Raw genomic sequence first — 18,569 nt, forward strand, 5'->3', positions numbered from 1 at the left:
TAGGAAGAGCATCTGGTGGGGTTGATATATGTGATCCTAATGCTTGCTGTCAGAATCTGTGCACATATTGAGCAGAGGTAAAAGTGATTGTTTAGATGGGATTTGATTCCTGGCATGCAGAACGCTGAAGGAGCCTCCAGTCATTTGATTAGAGTAAAATCCATCCAACAGGGCAAAATAACTGCCCCAGGCTACCCTCTCCATTGTCAGTGCCTGCAGCTAAGACTTCTGCTTGGAAGCCATTAGGGAAATCAAGGTGTTTGAACTTAGTCAGGTCTTTAACCAGCTGGAAACACTCATTAAGCTGAGACTGGAACTGTTCTCTTATTTTTAGAACCAGCTTTGTAGTTGCATTTTGTAACTGTTGCCAGGCTGAATAAATCACTAAATCTGTTCTACCAAAAATGATCTGAACACGGAACAACACAATTGACCTTTTGTCTTAAGAATTTTGCTAAACACACATAAACACATTTTTTCTAGGTTGCTGACTGAAAAAAAAAAAAAAGACACCGTAAACAACAATGCTCTATTCTAAATTTATTTCATATTTTACAGTGTTACTGCACCTTTTCTACTGATGGCATAAATAGTTTATGCTGCTCGATAAACGTCAACATAAATCATTTCAATGTGTCTTCCAAGCAATCTGACACTTTTCAAGAAGGAAGTAGTTTGATTAACATAATTTGTTAAAAATAGAGCTGAATCGAAATCTGGTTTGGTACTGCATTAAAGGTTAAAACTTGTGATCCATAGATATCAAACCATGATGCCATTTGATTTTACCAACTTCCAGCTGAGCTTAATATTGTAGTCACTCCCGTGTGCATAGCAGCAGGTGATAGAATGCACACTGTTAATTTCTAATGCACACACATCAGTCCCAAACCTCAAGCCTGTTACAGTTGCACAGATATTTATACAGTCATTTAGAGCAGTCCATGTTGCACCTTATTACAGCCCAGTTGAGTATTACACCTGTATTATGTGCCATAGGTGGATCCTCAGGCCTCTCACTCAAAACTGAACATCAGTGCATGCAGTCTAACAATGCTAAAAATTAAAAACATTTAGTTTGTTTTAGTAGTTTAGAGAGCACTGTGCAATTTCTTTTTAAATCTGTTAAAAATAGTCCTCTTTGCTACTTATTGATATGTTGCTTTATGCTATTTACAACTTTCATTTTTTTTTTTATAGTAAGGCATGCTTCTCAAATGTTTCCCTCGTCACACAGAGATGACATTGTTCTTCAAATCATGCACCATTCAGACAGTCGAGTGTTTGTTTGCAAATCATCTGAGCACTAGTTCTGTGTGAAATCAACACACAACTACTCAATTATTTGACTAAAATCCTCAATAAATGTAGAAGCAGATGGTTTTTGTTTTGAATGTATAGCATGATGTGCAAAGCTTTAAACCAAACCTGTTTTTTTTTTTTTTACTAAAAGATAAAATGATTGAATCATTCATGAAGATCATGTTAACACTGGCTTTTGGCAAAATAGTGTTTTTGGAAAAAAATATATCAGTAAGCTAGTTTACAAAAATATAAAAACAAATTCAGAAGCTACTACACCAAATATAAATGAGTACTTATACACACTTCCAAGAGCTCCTTGCTTATGTCCATATTAAATGTAAAAAATAAATGGAGTCATTTTGCATCTGTGTGAATTTAAGGGTTAACCTGCTTTAAGGGAAGCAGATGCTCCTGCAGTTAAACAAACAAACAAACAAAAAAATCATGTCATCAACAATATTTTTGAGCTGCTTCCCTTTGCACATAATACACAATTACAAATCTTTACATTCATGCAGATATTCATGACTTCCAGAACACTTTGGTTTGATTATAAAGTTCTAAAAACTAGTAAAAATGCTAAAGATTTGCTTAACATATATGCAACTGATGAGATTTTTGCTAGCATTTGGAAAAAAGACATCTCTAGATAAGGATTTTTGTGAGATCAGGTAAATAAAAAAAAAATTAACTAAATATTTGTGTCAGAAATAAAATGCATTTATTGGCCAAAAAGGTTCACTGAAAACTTAAGCAGAACAAGTTGATCTAGGACAGTCATCACGACTTGTGCGTAACTACATTGTACTTGCATAATGTAAAAGGCTTTTTTTATTATTCTAATTAAGCTGTTCAGCACAAAACCAGGTTCCTTTGTTTTATTTTAAAAGGTACCAAATTTCACTTTCCACAAGCTGCTTTCATGCAAAAACACCTCTCTTACTCACTCTCACACGGCTTTAAAATATTGCATGCACCTGTTTTCCTGAATAGCGTAATCAAACGTGGAAAATGATTCTTCAGCTATTTAAGATTTCAGTAAAATTCCACAGCAGATGTTTTGGCCAATAAAGTGCAAACTAAAGCGAAACCCCACCCCTTTCTATGAGCTTTCATCACGACTATGAGCCATAAAATATAAACTGCATAATTTATCATCCTCAACGATCTCATTGCATCTCCCTAAAATTCCTTCTGCTTGCATAATCGCATCGAGTATGAGGTTTAAGGAGATTCAGGAACATTCTAGAAATGAAAGACATAATAATGCTGCATTTTCTAACTTGCACCAGAAGTTTGATGGATTGAACATAGGCTGAGTCAGCATGTATTCTGTGTGAGTTCAGTAGTTGCCATGTTCAAGACGTATTCAAAGCCTTACTGCACTTTGGGTCCAGTGAAATTGTGCATACATTCAGCTGGAGTCTTTGTAGGATTTGGAAAAAGCACTGATTGGGTTGGATTAGTCAAACAGCCGTCAAGACAAAGCAATCATCACTGTAAAAAACACTCGCTGCTTGTTGATGAATCTGTAGAGCCAACAACAGATACCTCTGTAATTGCAGGGAGTGTGATCTCTCCACAGCAAATCTTCATGGTCTCAGAGTGATATGGAGTCATGTGGGAAGTGCAGACTGTGTTTAAATTTTGATGCACAGTGCAAAATCAGACGTAGATGCCTTCTGGGTTAAAGGTCGTGTTCAGCGGGCTCTGCAGAGCTCGTAGGTCAGCGGGAAGTTGTCGAGCTGATCCAAGCCGCTTCAGAGATCCAGACTGATTTTCTGACTCTACGGAGATAAAACAAAGAGTGACTTTACTTGTAAAGTATATTTTAAAATGTAAAAATTGTGCCTAAGAGTTTAGAAACGTACATTACAGGTTGGTTACCTTATGTTAAATGAAGAACAAAACAGACAATATCTATGTTTGTACCTATGTTAGCTTCCTCCTCACCAGGGTCTGCTGGTAGAACTGTTACTTTAGTGCCAGTCTGTTGAATAAACTGTTGAAGGTTCACCTGCCTCAGCTCCTTAGTTAACTGTTCCAGCTCCTGCTCCCTCTCCTAAATAAAATAATAATAATGTTAAAATGTTCAATTTATTTATTAATTTTTTTAAAAGAAAGAGGAGGGCCAACATATTATGCTCCAAAACCAGCCATGCTAGCATTTGTTACTTTGACAGTCCAGATAGAATTTAGTGCTAGAATTTAATACAAGTGTATCTATGTTATGTAATGTTCCAGGTGAATGCAAATGGTACTGGGAAATATCCTGCTCCGTCACTTCATCTGTAAGCTCTGGCAAAGATCTTTTACATAATATCTGTGACCATTACCCTCCACCCCCTCCCAGCTCCCTTAACATGCTGCAAAGCCGATTAGTAGCATTGTTGGAACTTAAGGTCAAAGAGTCCAAAACAAAGCAGCTTGCAGGTTTCAGCAAAGCCACACTTGTACTGCATGGATAAAAACATTGGCTATTCTTTAGTACTTTGCTTCATAGGTTGTTTTGACACTTGGTCAGAGAACATTGGATTTACTACCAAAACTTTATGTGCACAGAACAGCACTTGATTATATCTGTCATGGATGCAATGCAAGAGATGCAAAGACTGCAAACTGCTCCCTGAAAGAACAGCTATGACAGCATTGTCCAATCCTGCTCCTGGAGGGCCAATGTCCTGCAGAGTTAAGCTCCAACCTGCACCAACACACTTGAAGTTTTTAGTGATCCTGAAGACCTGGTTCAGGTGTGTTTAAATTAGGATTTGAGATAAACTATGTAAGATAGTGGTTCTCCAGGATTAGGAAAGGACAGCCCTAAGCTATGAGATATAAATCTTTAAGAAATATGTATACTATTTATTAATCTCTGCATGCTCCCCAAGTCATCAACAGTGATTCACTTTTGCAATTTTGTACAAATTGCTTTCACAAACTGTGAACCATACTTGAATACTTTGTTTGCAGTTGTGGGCCTGATTTTGGACAACTTAACACTAACCAAATGATTCGGATCACTTTCAACTGTTAGTCTAAGGGAATTGTGATCTTCCTTCAGGTGATCTCACCTGTAGCCTGATGTTTGACTGCCCAAGTGAAAGCTCCACAGCTCTGCAGCTGCTTTCCAGTCTTGCAGCCTGCTGCACCTGTATGTCTAGCTCGGCACAAGCCTTGTCCAGTCGCGACCGGACCTCCATTTCATCCGCTAGCCTCGTCTCTATCAGCTCTTGTTGCAGGCGCTCTGCCTCCAGCCCTGCTTCCATGCACTGAATACGTGCTAGGTACTCTCCCAGCTGCTCCTCGCACTCCTGTACACGGCTGCGCAGTTCCTGCAATTGCTCACGAAGTTGTCTCTCATTGTCCTGCTCAAGCTTCAACTCATTCTCCCAGAAAGCATGCTCTTTCATCTCCACCTCATTCCTGCGGACCTGCTGCTCTAGTTTGACCAGCTCCTCTTCTTCTTCCTCTGTCAATTGCCACTGCAACTCAGTCTCGCAGTGTTGCAGTTTCTGCTCTAGGATGTGCAACTTGTCCTTCTGCAACTGCACCAGGCGGGACAGCTCCTGTGTAGGGGCTGGAGTGCTGCTGCGGTTTGTGTTTACCGCTCTCTGTTTGGTCTCAACTTCACGATTCTTCCCGAAGATCTCACGTAACCCCTTAGCACCACCGGTGAAAGTGAGAGACTTGCGTTTTGGTTCGCGTCGTTTGAGGGAACGGTCATTGGCTGTGGGGCGTAGCTTTGCCATGGGAGGGAGACTTTGGCGGTATAAGCTGCGCTCTGGGGTCCTTTCAGAGGTGTCCGAGGTGGGGCGCTCACTCAGAGATGGGCCTGTACGTTGAAGCACCAACTGCACATCACTAGCATACTGACCCCACTTATTCAGAGAAACCACAGGATTCTCATGGGGGGCCAGGTGCCTCTCTGTCTCGCGCCATTTTTCAATCAGCGTGTAGCGACCTGTCCGCCCTGCAAGACAATACTTTGACATTAGAAATTTGAAGTGCAATTTCTGCATTAGGGTCAAAAATCAGAATTTCAAAACCAATGGTTGTTTCAAACAAGTATCCCAAACATTCCTCCAGTCTGTCAGTCACCCAAACAAGTAGTCCCACCCCAAAATCCGACAACTGGTTAAGACTCTGTTGTTTTGTCAGTATATTTAAACGAGTCATATCTTTGATGCTTTTAGAGATTGAACCTATGAATGACTTTCGTATAGTTAATATATATTGCATACTGCATATAGTTAATATAGTTTTGTGCATATCTGCAATCTGATCTAGACAACTGACTGTCCACACAGTGTATCGAACCGTTTATATCCAATTTGTGTGTCCAGAGACACGCTTTTAATTTTACGAAATGTGCGTTGTTTTCTATGCCAATGCCACTGTGTTGTTGTGCCTACACTAAAGACGACACTAACAGCAATACAGTTAGCAAAACAGGTTTTTTTCTTACGACCTGACTATGTTGCCATCACACAGCTTTAAATTTCTTCTTATGAAGCAGTGGCAGAAATGCAGGAATCTGGAATGTGTGATTTTATTCTGTCCTGTCGTCTCTGCTGGTTTCAAAACTCAAACTCAATGAGGTGTGTACACTAGTAGTATATTGTCTTTTTCCGCATGACTTGCATTTTGCAACAACACAAGCTTATTTCTGAAAAGACATTAAGCATGTTTTCTTAAAAAGTCTGACATGTTTACGTTTTATTTGGCATGAGAATGTGAATAATCTACGCCACGTTTTAGACCCGTCAGACTAAAATGGATTTCAGGGAATGCAATTTGAATAGCAATGCAAACCACATATGAATGTAGCTCAAAACAGATTAGCAAAAATGGATTTCATGTATTTTGTTGCAGTTCAGAATATATAAATGTGATCGGATTTCAGTAGGATTTGCACAAAAATTTAGGCTGGCAGTCTGAACGAGGTATAAAATAGTTTAAAATTGCACTACATTACATACATTGACTTGAATAAAGCTGCGTATGGATAAGCAGAGAAGCAAGCAGACATACAAGACACAAAGATTTCACTTTCCAAAGGAAATCCATCCAACATTCCCCAGAGACCAGGCGCCTCAGTGACATAGAGATTGCACTTATTCATGAAATAATGGACAAAAACACAGTCTCATTATTTCTAGTATGGGGTGACAGGGTTGAACTTTGAGACTAGAAGGGACAATGCTGCATTTTACTGCTCCCATCTCTGATCTCAAAGAGGGCTTGTTGTCAAGGAGACAACCATAGTGAGGATTATGTTGCATAAAAAATAGTGGAAGGGAAGAACAAAGGAGGAGGGAGCTTGGAAGGAACATGCCAAAAATTAAAAATTAAACAAATCCTTTAAAAAGGTTCTGTTAAAAATTATACCATTGTGAAACATGTTATTCACCAATCAGTTTGTGTTTTGAGCATGTCAAGGTGACCAAAACCCTGTTTGGATCTTGATGATTAGGGTACAATGTGTTTAGTGTCTCACCTATTGCTTGGGCCAAAGCGATGACAACCTCTTGACATGTGGTGACTTCTGTGACCCCACAGACGATGCGCTGCACTCCATCCACCCATACCTTCAGTTCCATGCCTCTCATCTGGATGATGTCATTCCTCACCTCTGCAGGCCCCCGTTGCAAGCTCTCTGGTCTGCATGCTGCTCTTATCACTGCTTGAAAGACCAAAGAACTGTTTGTGCTAATCCCATTTACATAAGGAATGGTTTAATCATAAATACCTCTCTGTATTCTTCAATAACAGTCACCTGACTAGTACTTGGTTCTTTATGATACTTCATCCATTGTGTCAATCTGACAGATGGCATCTTTAGCTCCTCATGAACAGAGGGTTTGAGTGCTGCAGTGCTAAAGTTTTACTCCCAGCTTGCTCTCATAAGCCCTGATCTGTTATTATCCTCAAATCCGGCTTGAAAATCAATTTTCACTTACTGCACTGTGGTTCGTCCTTTTGTTATCCTGTTGTTCTCTTTAAGGATTGTTGCTAGTTGATGGACATCCTGTTTTTGCACATCCCACCACTGTATTTTGCCTGTCTGACTTGATTCTTTTTTTTTTTTTTTTTATTGATTTTAATGAATTTATTTGTTTACATCAACTGACTTATATGTATCAGTGCTATGTATAGTCAGAATAGACAGTTAAAAAATAAACTATTCAACTGCCCCCAATGGAGAACACTCTTAGCTAGGTATTTTGAGATTAAGACCCTTGCATTACAAGATCATTTAAACAAAGCATACAAATACCATAGCAAATATGTTTAAAGCTCTCAATTTCAGATGTGTTTTCAGAATTTATTTTTTTTTTGTTCTGCAAGTTTTATTTACTGAATTTTATTGTTAAGGAAAACGTTGGTATAGACTGATGCTTGTCCTCTGTGGTAGTGGACTGAGTGAACCGAGTGATTTATTTAGCCATGAACCACTCAAGCAGAAGAACTGGTCCAAACAGGCCTGTGTGAACAGTATGGATGGCGCCCATTCCCATGAGATGCACTCATAAAGGATAAGTGGGATGAGCTGTACACCCCTGACAGGTAATAAGTCTTTCAGTGTGTGTGCTTTGTGAAGAGAGAAAGTCCTTTGTTTGTCTCTCATTCTGTCTGTCTCCATGAGTGTTTGAGCTGCTAAAATCTGAAGTGGGCAATGTCTTGCTATGCCATCTCACACCCAGCTGATATGCATGATGGATATCTGTATCTGCATAGTGCATTGTCAACACTACAGAAATACAGTTTTAGCAAACCCCTAAGTATTAAATTCCAGCACAGAAATCATCCATAAATTTGTGCCATGGATATTATAATACCTCACATTATGAAACCAGTTAAGGAAGGGTGTGGTATGAAATTGTATTGTTTCAAAGTAAAGACCGTATCGACAAATCTCTTCTTCCATGTTGTGATGTACATAGCTGTGAAACGAATCGAAAATGAAAAAAATAAAGGTCGGGGATTTGGTTCTGCTCATCAGTTGCTGCTTGTAGTCATATAAAAACGGGTTTTAAGTTAATTAAATGGTTGTAGATGGCCAGCCAAGGTGAATCATTTTCAATAAGATGAATAAGATACATTTACAAAATCGGGTACATTTCATGTCAACATTTAATGACTGGATAACCAATTTTGGGAAATCCCAAATTAAAGGAGGTATCCAAGCAAGAATAACAGAGACAGAGGGTTTGGTTCTTTTCACTTGGGCCAGTACGCAACCATCTATAGCAACCACAAGGAACACCCTAGTTACCACCTTGAAAAGCACTTAAAACAGCTTAGAACTGCTTGGCAACCACCCACAACATCTTAGCTTTTGCATGGACAAGCATCCAGTCACATTTTCTAAATATCTTGTTTTAATTCTGTCCTGGTGTGCGTTCTGATACTCTGACATCATGTTCTAAACAGTCTCTCTTGGGCAGAGACATCGGGGCAGGACGTCTAATCATTCATTTCTGCTTTAGAAATCTCCCATGAGCTTGTTAACTCAGTTCAGTCCTACCCATTCAGCAAAGCACCATACAGTTGTTTTCTTGTATGTTTTAAACACTGCATTAAGTCCAGCCCCCCAACAAGATTATGTATCAGTTGCAGAATCTGTGTTTAACTGTATATACATGATATACAGGCATCTGCCCCAGACGAGCTATGGCTCAATGACCTGGGGATAAATTTAACAAACTCAAGGCTTTAGCGGCCTGTCAGTGTAAGGTACAGCCAAGACAGGCGATAAAGGAGACATAACGCGTCTAAACTCACATTCCAGTCCACTCACGTCTGTAAATACAGATCACGACAGCACATATTGGCTGTATGCTATAGTAACCCCATCGGGTGTAACAGTCCCTGCATGCTATACCCCTCTCACATGCTCTGTCTTGTCAATGATGTACATCCTTTCTGCTATACTAACTCAGGGCTGTTGAATATAACAGCTAAACGTTTATAAAACTACTCAGGCTAGCTGTCATATTTGTTGACACAAAACTAAGAGGTGAGAGCTGGCAGTACACTCTGTTCAATACGTTGTTTTATTGTGAAAATTAGCGTTGATTGTTTATTCAGGAAAATTTGTGTCTGATTAAAAATGGTGTCACCTCAGGACCCTAACGGTGTGTGGACTGCAGTGGGGGGCTGTTCTAACAAGGGTTTAGACAAACACAAAGGTCCACTGGAGAGACGCCCATCTCTGCATGCCTCACAGCATGACTGGACACAAACAATCCATCCCCATAGTGATGCTTTGGCAGCTTTGTGAATACTTCACATGGCCGGCTGTGACCGGTTTGGGAACTAACAAACACCAGCAATTAAGGAACAATCTCTTTATTTTAACTTTTGTCCATGTCCCACTGTAAAACTTTGTCCTGTCAGGGGTTAGGAGCTTAACAACGCACCAATGAGTCATGAGCTGACACTGAATTGAACACATTTAAAATAAAATTGTTTGTCAGTAGAGCATCTGTTGAGGATGAGAAACCCTGAGTTTGATTCATTAAGTCAAAGTCACAGTATAAGCCACAGTAATTGGCTTTATCACACACAATTTGGGGGAAGGGATGCCGGACATATTCATATTCATACCAGTTCAACACAAAGTTTAATTAGTTAGTTGAACAAAATTAAAATTCTGCTTTTAAGCAAGTTTCTCTCTAAAACATTTTAATTTGGCATTCATTGTTAATACAAGAATTATGTTTAATCAACCCTTTTTTCTTTAGATAATTTGGCAGGCATTGCTAGTGAACTTTGCCAGTGCATGACAATATAAAACTAGATTTTTACCTTTTCTAAAGCTTGTCCATAGAAAAAAGAAATCACTAACAAAATGCCAGGGTTTTTGTAGTTATTCTAGTGCACCACAATATGGAATCAAGTGTTTTTTCTGTGTTTACTAGGGTGTTCTGATTGGTTTCAATGTAGTTGCTTACAGGCCCAGGTCACCAGAGTACACCTTAAAGGGATAGTTCACCCAAAAATTTAAATACTGTCATAAATTACTCACCCTCATGTTGTTCCAAACCTTTAAGACCTTCCATTCATCTACAGAAAACAAAGATATTTTTGATATCTTTGATATATTTATTTTGAGTGATATTTTTGTTATATTTGACAGATAATAGACAGCAATGCAACTGACATGTTCAAGGCCCAGAACGTAAGGACATCGTTAAAATAGTCCATGTGACATCAGTAGTTCAACCATAATTTTATGAAGCTATGACAACACTTTTTGTACAAAAATAATGAATATATTTAACAATTTCTTCTGTTTTGTGTCAGTATACGACACATATTCACAAGAGTACCATAGCACATGCATGTGGTGCTGCTGATGTGGGAGCTGGGGGCTCTCGGATTTAATCAAAAATATCTTAATTTGTGTTCTAAAGATTAACAAAAGGTCTTACGGGTTTAGAAAGAACAGTGAAAGCACCAATTATTTAGTTGTTCGGTTGCAAATAATTTGATGATGTTGTTCTGCCTTATCCTTTTCAGACTGTAAAACAACAGTTTAGGCAGTGTTGCCACTTTGCAGATAAACTAATTTGTGCAAAATAAGATGATCATACAGAGTATGTACAGTTAGAAAAATCGTGTATGTATACTATGCTCATTATTAGATTAGGTGCACATACCCTAACCCTAATGTAAACAGTCATTGTTTTCTTATTGCACAGCAGACAAATCCCTTCATTTCCTTGAGCTGGACAGTGTGGTTCAAAAGAGGGAAGTGAACTGTCTGTGAACTATGACAAGCACTCTTATTAGAAACCAACAAAATTATGCACGCAGAGATGGTTTAATCAGTTAAAGTTCTTGAGACACCAAACATTTTTGGCATTTTGTAAACAAACAATGTGTAGAACTGGAAATCTGTTGGTGCAGATCTCATCTGTCTACTAGTACCCCATCAAAGTACATAACAGCTTTCTGCAGCCTACATCAGATCCTGATCTGCATTGCCATCATGCATTTATTCATGATATTACATGTACATCTGTTAGCACAGTTCTGTCTCACTATCTCTTTGCTGTTGTCTACTCCGCCCATAGACTGTAAAAAAAAAAGATTGGACGATGCATCTCGACTTCCTTACAGGAAAAAAGAGTGAAGCCTAAGCATCTCAGTGGCTGCTGCCATCTTGAGTAAATGACGTCATTTGGAGACCGAGTATGTGCAGTAGAGATTCCTTTGGATCCAGAGCCTGCGGAGTAGTGTCGTGAGGTTGACCCACAGTATCAATCTCCCACAGACCCAAATCAACCATATCAACATGTCTCTTTTTTATGGTATACAATTATTAGCTAAAATCAAACTTATCACAAAAACGAACATTTGAACATAGAGATGCATCTTAAAAAATTTGAATATCATGGAAAAGTTCTTTATTATTCTTTTTTTTTTATTAAAAAAAAGCAAACTTTCTTATTTTCTAGATCCTTCCAGTCAACTTTATATTAATATATTTTGATACAGCACTCTGTGAACAGCCAGCCCTTTCAGCAATGACCTTCTGTGGCTTACCCTACTTGTGAAGGGTGTCAATGATTGTCTTCAGTACAACTGTCAAGTCAGTAGTCTTTCCCATAATTGTGGTTGCATGCTCTAAACTAGCCTAAGAGGTACCCAGTATTTATACTCAAAATTAATCAAACTAATCAAGTTCAAAACAGAATTTTCACATTTTTTGAGAAACTGAATTTTAAATTTTCCTAAGCTTTAAATCGTAAACATCAGAATTAAAACAAAACAAAAAAACTCTTGAAATATTTCAGTTTGGCTGTACTGCAGCCAGCCACCAGGGGGCGATCAATGAGACCGTAGCTAGAGACCTGCAATCTCAAAATATAATTGGTTAAATTGGCAGTGGGTGGGTTTCACAAACCAAACCAGAGACCGACATTCCGACCTGGAACGCACATTTTCAAAGGAGAATAACTGACTGTAGCTTTGTTTTTCAGATAAACAAGTATGTTAACTTAGCTTTTTTAATTATTATCTGCAAACATTTTATAGTATGTTTATGATTTATTGTCAGTGATTGAGTCAGAAACTCACATACAGCACCTTTAAGTTAGAATCTACTCACCACAGTGCTGAAATTGTGTGCTCACGAATTGTCTCATTTTAACACATGAAGAGCTTTGTAAGATCATGATGAACTGAGATGTAAGCTTTTAGTGATAATAGAGGAAGTGCTGCTCATATTCTGCCTTGACAAACCATGCACGCAGCAGCCCATGCTTGCTCTTCTGTTAAAAATGACAGTGGTTTGTGAATGTTGATATTTAGCCTAAATAAAAAAAATAATAGTTTTACAGAACCATTTTATGTGCTGAAAAGAACATCTATTTAGATTACTTTTATGCAGGCAGGAGCACAACAAAAGCATGGATGTCGTGGGGTGGGAGCAGAAACAGATAATATATTTTTCTGCAGGAGCTGTCGGGCGCGGGACAGAATCTTGCAGGAGCTGGACTGCAAAATCTGTCTCGCGCAGGTCTCTACCCGCAGCTTAACTTTTCAGGACGTGTGAGGCACACCCTTCACTCAGCTCTCTATTGGTTTCTTCTCACTTAGGTATTGCGATGGAGTTATTTAGCATGCTGAAGATATCCACAGTCAGCAGATTTGATCAGTGGGTCTTTGATGAGCCAGCTGTTGTCATATAAGACTGTGTGTAATGAGTGGCTGAGGCTTTTAATCGGTTGTGTGAGTGAGTCCTTTCTATGAATGAGGCATGTGTAAACAGATCTATAAGTGAGGCAGAGGAAGGCTGTGTATGCAAAAATAAAAATAAAATACACATGCAAATATTGTGTTACACAATAACCTGGCTACTAAGATGACTCTGTCTGGTCTATTTTTGATGGGTCTTGCCCTGTCTGCTTAGTTTGAAGGAGTGGTTGAAAGCAGTATGTTGAAAATGAACTAACATACTTTAATTTCAAATTACAGTTCAGTTTTGACCAAGGAATAAGGAATAATAATTATGTTATTTGTTCTAGATCATCATATGTGATATCATGCCTCTGGAATGTGGTCTAGAGCCGTTTCCCTAAAAATTCAAGAAATTCAAACCTGCTGTAAAGCACATTACCTTTATAACAAAAAGGCAACAGTTTGGCCTCTACTGCATATTCTTGTGTAAGTTCTGATAGTCGTTTTATGTAATCAAACCAGCTTAACAAAAACAGTTAAAACTATTAATCAGAGTGCATATAACTTCGCAGTTTCTACGACATTATGTAAACTTTGAACGTGTTGGTGCCAGAGTTATGTTGAGTTCATAATGTTATATAATGTCTAATTTATTCATTAATGAAATTTACTAACCACCTTATTTTCAAGATAAGGTGTGGCATTTAAAACTTTTCATCAGCCACTTCTAGTTGTTCTAGGTGTACATAAAATGTCTGTTATGTTGCAAATTAGTATTTTTATTTTATTTTATTATTTTATTATCAATATCCTAAATATTTTTATCACTGCACTTTTTTGTGTGTTTTTGTTATTTACATATAGAAGCTAGTGAATCAGAAGTCTCACACAATCACAAAACATTACTATTAGTATGCATTTCAATAATTGCATTGTCAGGAACATTTAATTCAAATATTTTCACATTAATATTTCATTGTACTCTACCAATCTGATGAGCATTAAGTGAGGGCTGGTTGTCGCACTTTTGCTCTTGTGAATGTTTTACTAAAGGTTTATGAAATACACAATAGAGACGGATGCTGTAAGTCGCAATGAACCTTAAATAGCTTTGGATGTTTTGATTTGAAATATTCTGCATAATCAGAAACAACCACTGTGACAGTTAGCCCTGGTCTCCCTTATAATGTCTAATTATGGCTCATTAATGAAACTTACTATAAAGCCTTGCTGTTTATTGGATGCAGTGCTGTATGTTCATAAGTTTAGGAGGGGCTGCAGGCCTTCTGCTGATCTAATAGAAATCACTGACCATCAAACTGTCATGTAACCCATTGAAACGCATGTCCGTAGATCTGGGCTGGTGATAAAAGCCCTGACATTGACTGCACACAGTATCGTGTCATGACTCATGCGTCTGTTCTCCTGCGCCTTCATGAAACGCGTCCCGTCGCAAGAATTTAAAGATGCTCCATGAAAGCACATGAAATACATGTCGCCCTTCTCTTCAGCTTTCATGACTGTCCAAAACACGGTTTATTTAATATAATTTCCGTACCTGCGTGTGTCTGCAGTCCCAGACCGCCACAATCCTCAGTCCGGGTCCGTTACTTCGCTCCGCCAGAGCAGAAACCAGATTTAAGCAGATGATGTGGTTTTCCTTTTAATGCTTCGTAAAGTCTCCCTTTCGCCGATGTCCGTAAATGTAGTCCGGTTGAGGTCCGTTAGGAGGGTCCGTTTGCTGAACTTCTGTCAGTGTGACCCGTTACATCAGCAGCAGAGGCAGCTCTGCTCTCACACGAGGAAAACAGTCAGCGGGACACCGCAAGGCATCATGGAGCGAGCACTTTAAAGCTGCACAGCCCACACTGGTCACACACACACACACATACACACACTCTGCATGTACCGAACATTAAGGGGTTATTTTGCAAAGTCTGTGGATTTTATTAATGTAACAAATTGTAAACGCTTTCACATCTTTAACCAATTAACTATTCATTATCGATATAGACTAAGCAGGCTATTTGTTAATAAGTGCATTCAGCATGATATGAATGGATCACATTTCTACTCGTTTGATGTGCATTTATTAACTGATATCTTTAATGTGTTTTTAATATAACAAATTCCTGTTTATTTACATATTTAAATAAGTTGTTCCTTGACTTTTGAAACATGAAGAGTTTGAGACGAGGTTTTTGTGTGTGTAGAATTCTTATAGTGTGTGTGTGTTTGTGACATAATGACATGGGTACAATATAGGTATTACAAGGAAAAGGTGACTTATGAGGACATTTCCCCATTTTTCAAAATGCTTATACAGGTGCATCCCAAAAAAGTTCATTTATTTCAGCAATTCAACTCAAATTGTGAATCTCGTGTTTTAAATTAATTCAGTGCACACAAACTGAAGTAGATTAAGTCTTTGGTTCTTTTAAGTGTGATGATTTTGGCTCACATTTAACAAAAACCCACAAATTAACTATCTCTGCAAATTAGAATACTTCATAAGACCAATAATAATAAAAAAATTTTTTAGTGAATTGTGGATGCTGAGGTGGTATGGAAGCCCAGGTTTCCTTGACAGTGGCTTCAACTCATCTGCATTTTTTGGTCCCTTGTTTTCCTTTTCCTCTTGACAATACCCCATCGATTCTCTATGGGTTTCAGGCTTGGTGAGTTTACTGGCCAATTAATCAAGCCAACACTATGGTCATTTAACCAACTTTTGGCAGTGTGGGCAGGTTCTAAATCCTGCTGGAAAATTAAATGAACATCTTCAAAAAGCTGGTCAGCAGAAGGAAGCATGAAATGCTCTAAAATGTATTGGTAAACGGGTGCAGTGACTTTGGTTTTCAACACCAGGACCAACACCAGCAGATGACATTGCTCCCCAAATCATCACAGATTGTGGAAACACAACTCTGGACTTCAAGCAACTTGGGCTATGAGCTTCTCCACCCTTCCTCCAGACTCTAGGACCTTGTTTTCCAAATCGTCCCCTCGAAGGTTCTGTCTGACATTTTTGTCAAAATTGAGTTATTCATATATGCTTATTCCGTGACAATTTATTTATATTATGTGATGTTTTATTTTAAGTTGTGTAAATTTTGGGATTTTTTATTGAAAAAACAAAAAGGTTCTATCTACAGAAGTCTATGGAACACAAAAACTTTAAAGCTCAATATCTCAAAACGCAATATCTCAAAACGCAGAACGCAGATAGAACCTTATAATTCCAAGGGGACGAAATGAAAAAAAAAAAAAACTTGCTCTATTCTGAAAAGATGACTTTGGACCACTGGGCAACAGTTCAGTTCTTCTTCTCCTTAGCCCAGGTAAGACTCCTCTGACATTGTCTATGGTTCAGGAGTGGCTTAACAAGTGTAATACGACAACTGTAGCCCAATTCCTTGACACGTATGTATGCCTTGACCCCAGCCGGAGCCGAGGATAAGTGAAATAAGACTTTATTAATCCAACACAGTGTATAACACAAACTAAACAGTCATGGGTATTTATATACAGGATAACGAAGGGCAGACAGGTGCATGGAATAACTTAATTAACAGGTACAAGGGAACCCCTGGGAACTAATCAAACCAAACGCAGGAGACAGAAACAGGGTTACAGGGGAAAAAACACACATAAAGAGTCCAGTGGTGTGACATTACTCCCCCCTCCCAGCAGTGCATCCCACACTGTAGAAACAACAGAGAGGAGGGAGAATAGGTGGGAAGGAGGAGGTTCCAGCGGAGGATGGTCTCCCGGGAGGGGACCAGCATACAGGGACCATGGAAGAAGGAGCCAGGGATGAGACAGGAGGGATCTGGAGCAGGAGGTGTCCAGCAGGACCCAGGCCACAGCCATAATAGCCGATGGTGGGAGGTGCCATGGAGGATGGATGACTGCCGGCTCCTTGGGGCCCAACTCATGGCAGCGGAGCACCAGGGTGACGGGGAGGATCCGCAGGTACTAGGCGGAACTGATGGCTCTGGCGACCGATGCGGAGATGTGGATCCAGAAGACCACAGTGGAGCCAGAGCGATAGAGTACTGAGGTGAAGCTAAGGGTATGAAGGAGCCTGATGGAGCCGGAGGGACGAGGCGAAGCCAGAGGAGTGAAGTCCCGAGGCATAGGATGGTAGATGCCAGACTAAGATGGAGCTTGTGGACTGCTGGGCCATGGTGGAAAGGAGGGAGCTAGGAGCCATAGGGAGATGGTGGGCTGGGCTCTGGGTCCAGAGTGGAGTCCACTCCACAAATGCGGTGAATTCCTCCTGAGGACCATCTTCAGACGAAGGAAGGGATCCATCAACAAAACGGAAATGGAAAAGACTGAGGAAAACCGGAATATAAACAGATGGGAGACATGCAGTTTAAGCCTTTTTTGTTTTGGTCGGATCTTCTGTCACACTATGCTGCCCGGAAGGAACACAGAGCTGAGGATAAGTGAAATAAGACTTTATTAATCCAACACAGGGTATATCCAACATGGAACACATGAGGAAGACACACGTATGTGGTTTGTAGACCCAACCAACACAGACTGAACAGACATGGGTATTTAAAGACAGGATAATGAAGGGCAGACAGATGCATGGAACAACTTAACGGGGACACAGAACATATGAGGTGGGAAAACTAGACACCCCTGGCAAATACTCAAACCAAACACTGGAGACAGAAACTGGGCACATGGCAAAAACACACATAAAGAGTCCAGGGGTGTGACACCATTCCTTGTGAAGTTCTCTCAAATTCTTTGAATTGATTTTGTTTGACAATCCTCATAAGGCTGCGGTTCTCTCGGATGGTTGTGCATCTTGTTCTTCCACACTTTTTCGTTCCACTCAACTTTCTATTAACATGCTTGGATACAGCACTCTGTTAACAGCCAGCTTCTTTGGCAATGAATGTTTGAGGCTTACCCTCCTTGTGAAGGGTGTCAATGATTGTCCTCTGGACAACTGTCAGATCTGCAGTCGTTCCCATTATTGTGAACGCTAGGTAACCAAACTGAAAGACCATTTTGAAGGCTCAGGAAACCTTTGCAGGTGTTTTGAGTTGATTAGCTGATTGGCATGTCACCATATTCTAACGTGAAGTGGTGGGTTTAAATTAAATGTGAACCAAAATCATCACAATGAAAAGAACCAAAGACTTGAACTTCAGTCTGTGTGCATTGAATTTATTTAATACATGAGTTTCACAATTTGAGTTGAACTACTAAAATAAATTAACTATCCATGAGATTCTAATTTATTGAGATGCACCTGTAAATCATACAGAGTGATTTTTTTTTTAAAGTAAAAATGCACAGTTTCCTGTAAGGGGTAGGGTTAGGTGTAGTGTTGGTATAGGGCAGTGATCCTCAAATCTGGCTCGCGAGATCCACTTTCCTGTGAAGTTTAGCTCTAACTCTAATCAAACACGCATGAGTTTGCTAATCATTGTCTTCAGGATCATAAGAAAATCACAGGCAGGTGTGTTTAATTGGAGTCGGAACTAAACTCTGCAGGAAACTGGATCTCGCAAGCCAGATTTGAGGATCACTGGTATAGGGCAATA

General features: G+C 39.4%; 2 protein-coding genes across 6 annotated transcripts in view; one reads left to right on the plus strand and one right to left on the minus strand.

Annotated features, from left to right (window-relative positions):
* ints13 (integrator complex subunit 13) overlaps positions 1 to 18,569 on the plus strand; it is a 37,154-nt gene that overhangs the window by 11,817 nt on the left and 6,768 nt on the right. The window lies entirely within an intron of this gene.
* On the minus strand, positions 528 to 14,866 carry LOC113062355 (ras association domain-containing protein 8-like). Of its 4 annotated transcripts, none has more exons than XM_026232184.1 (5): positions 14,555 to 14,865; positions 6,803 to 6,985; positions 4,377 to 5,275; positions 3,259 to 3,367; positions 528 to 3,092 (listed from the first exon to the last, which is right to left on the minus strand). In XM_026232184.1, exons 2-5 carry the CDS (start codon positions 6,912 to 6,914, stop codon positions 2,971 to 2,973), a joined length of 1,242 nt encoding a protein of 413 aa, XP_026087969.1. In that variant the 5' UTR covers positions 6,915 to 6,985; positions 14,555 to 14,865; the 3' UTR covers positions 528 to 2,970. The 4 variants fall into 4 exon arrangements, with proteins under 4 accessions (XP_026087969.1, XP_026087952.1, XP_026087961.1 ...); XM_026232167.1 differs by having other exon boundaries at positions 3,238 to 3,367; positions 14,555 to 14,863; XM_026232176.1 differs by having other exon boundaries at positions 3,238 to 3,367; positions 6,803 to 6,988; positions 14,555 to 14,863.

The sequence above is a fragment of the Carassius auratus genome, chromosome 4 (genome assembly GCF_003368295.1).
Source record: "Carassius auratus strain Wakin chromosome 4, ASM336829v1, whole genome shotgun sequence".
NCBI lineage: Eukaryota > Metazoa > Chordata > Actinopteri > Cypriniformes > Cyprinidae > Carassius > Carassius auratus.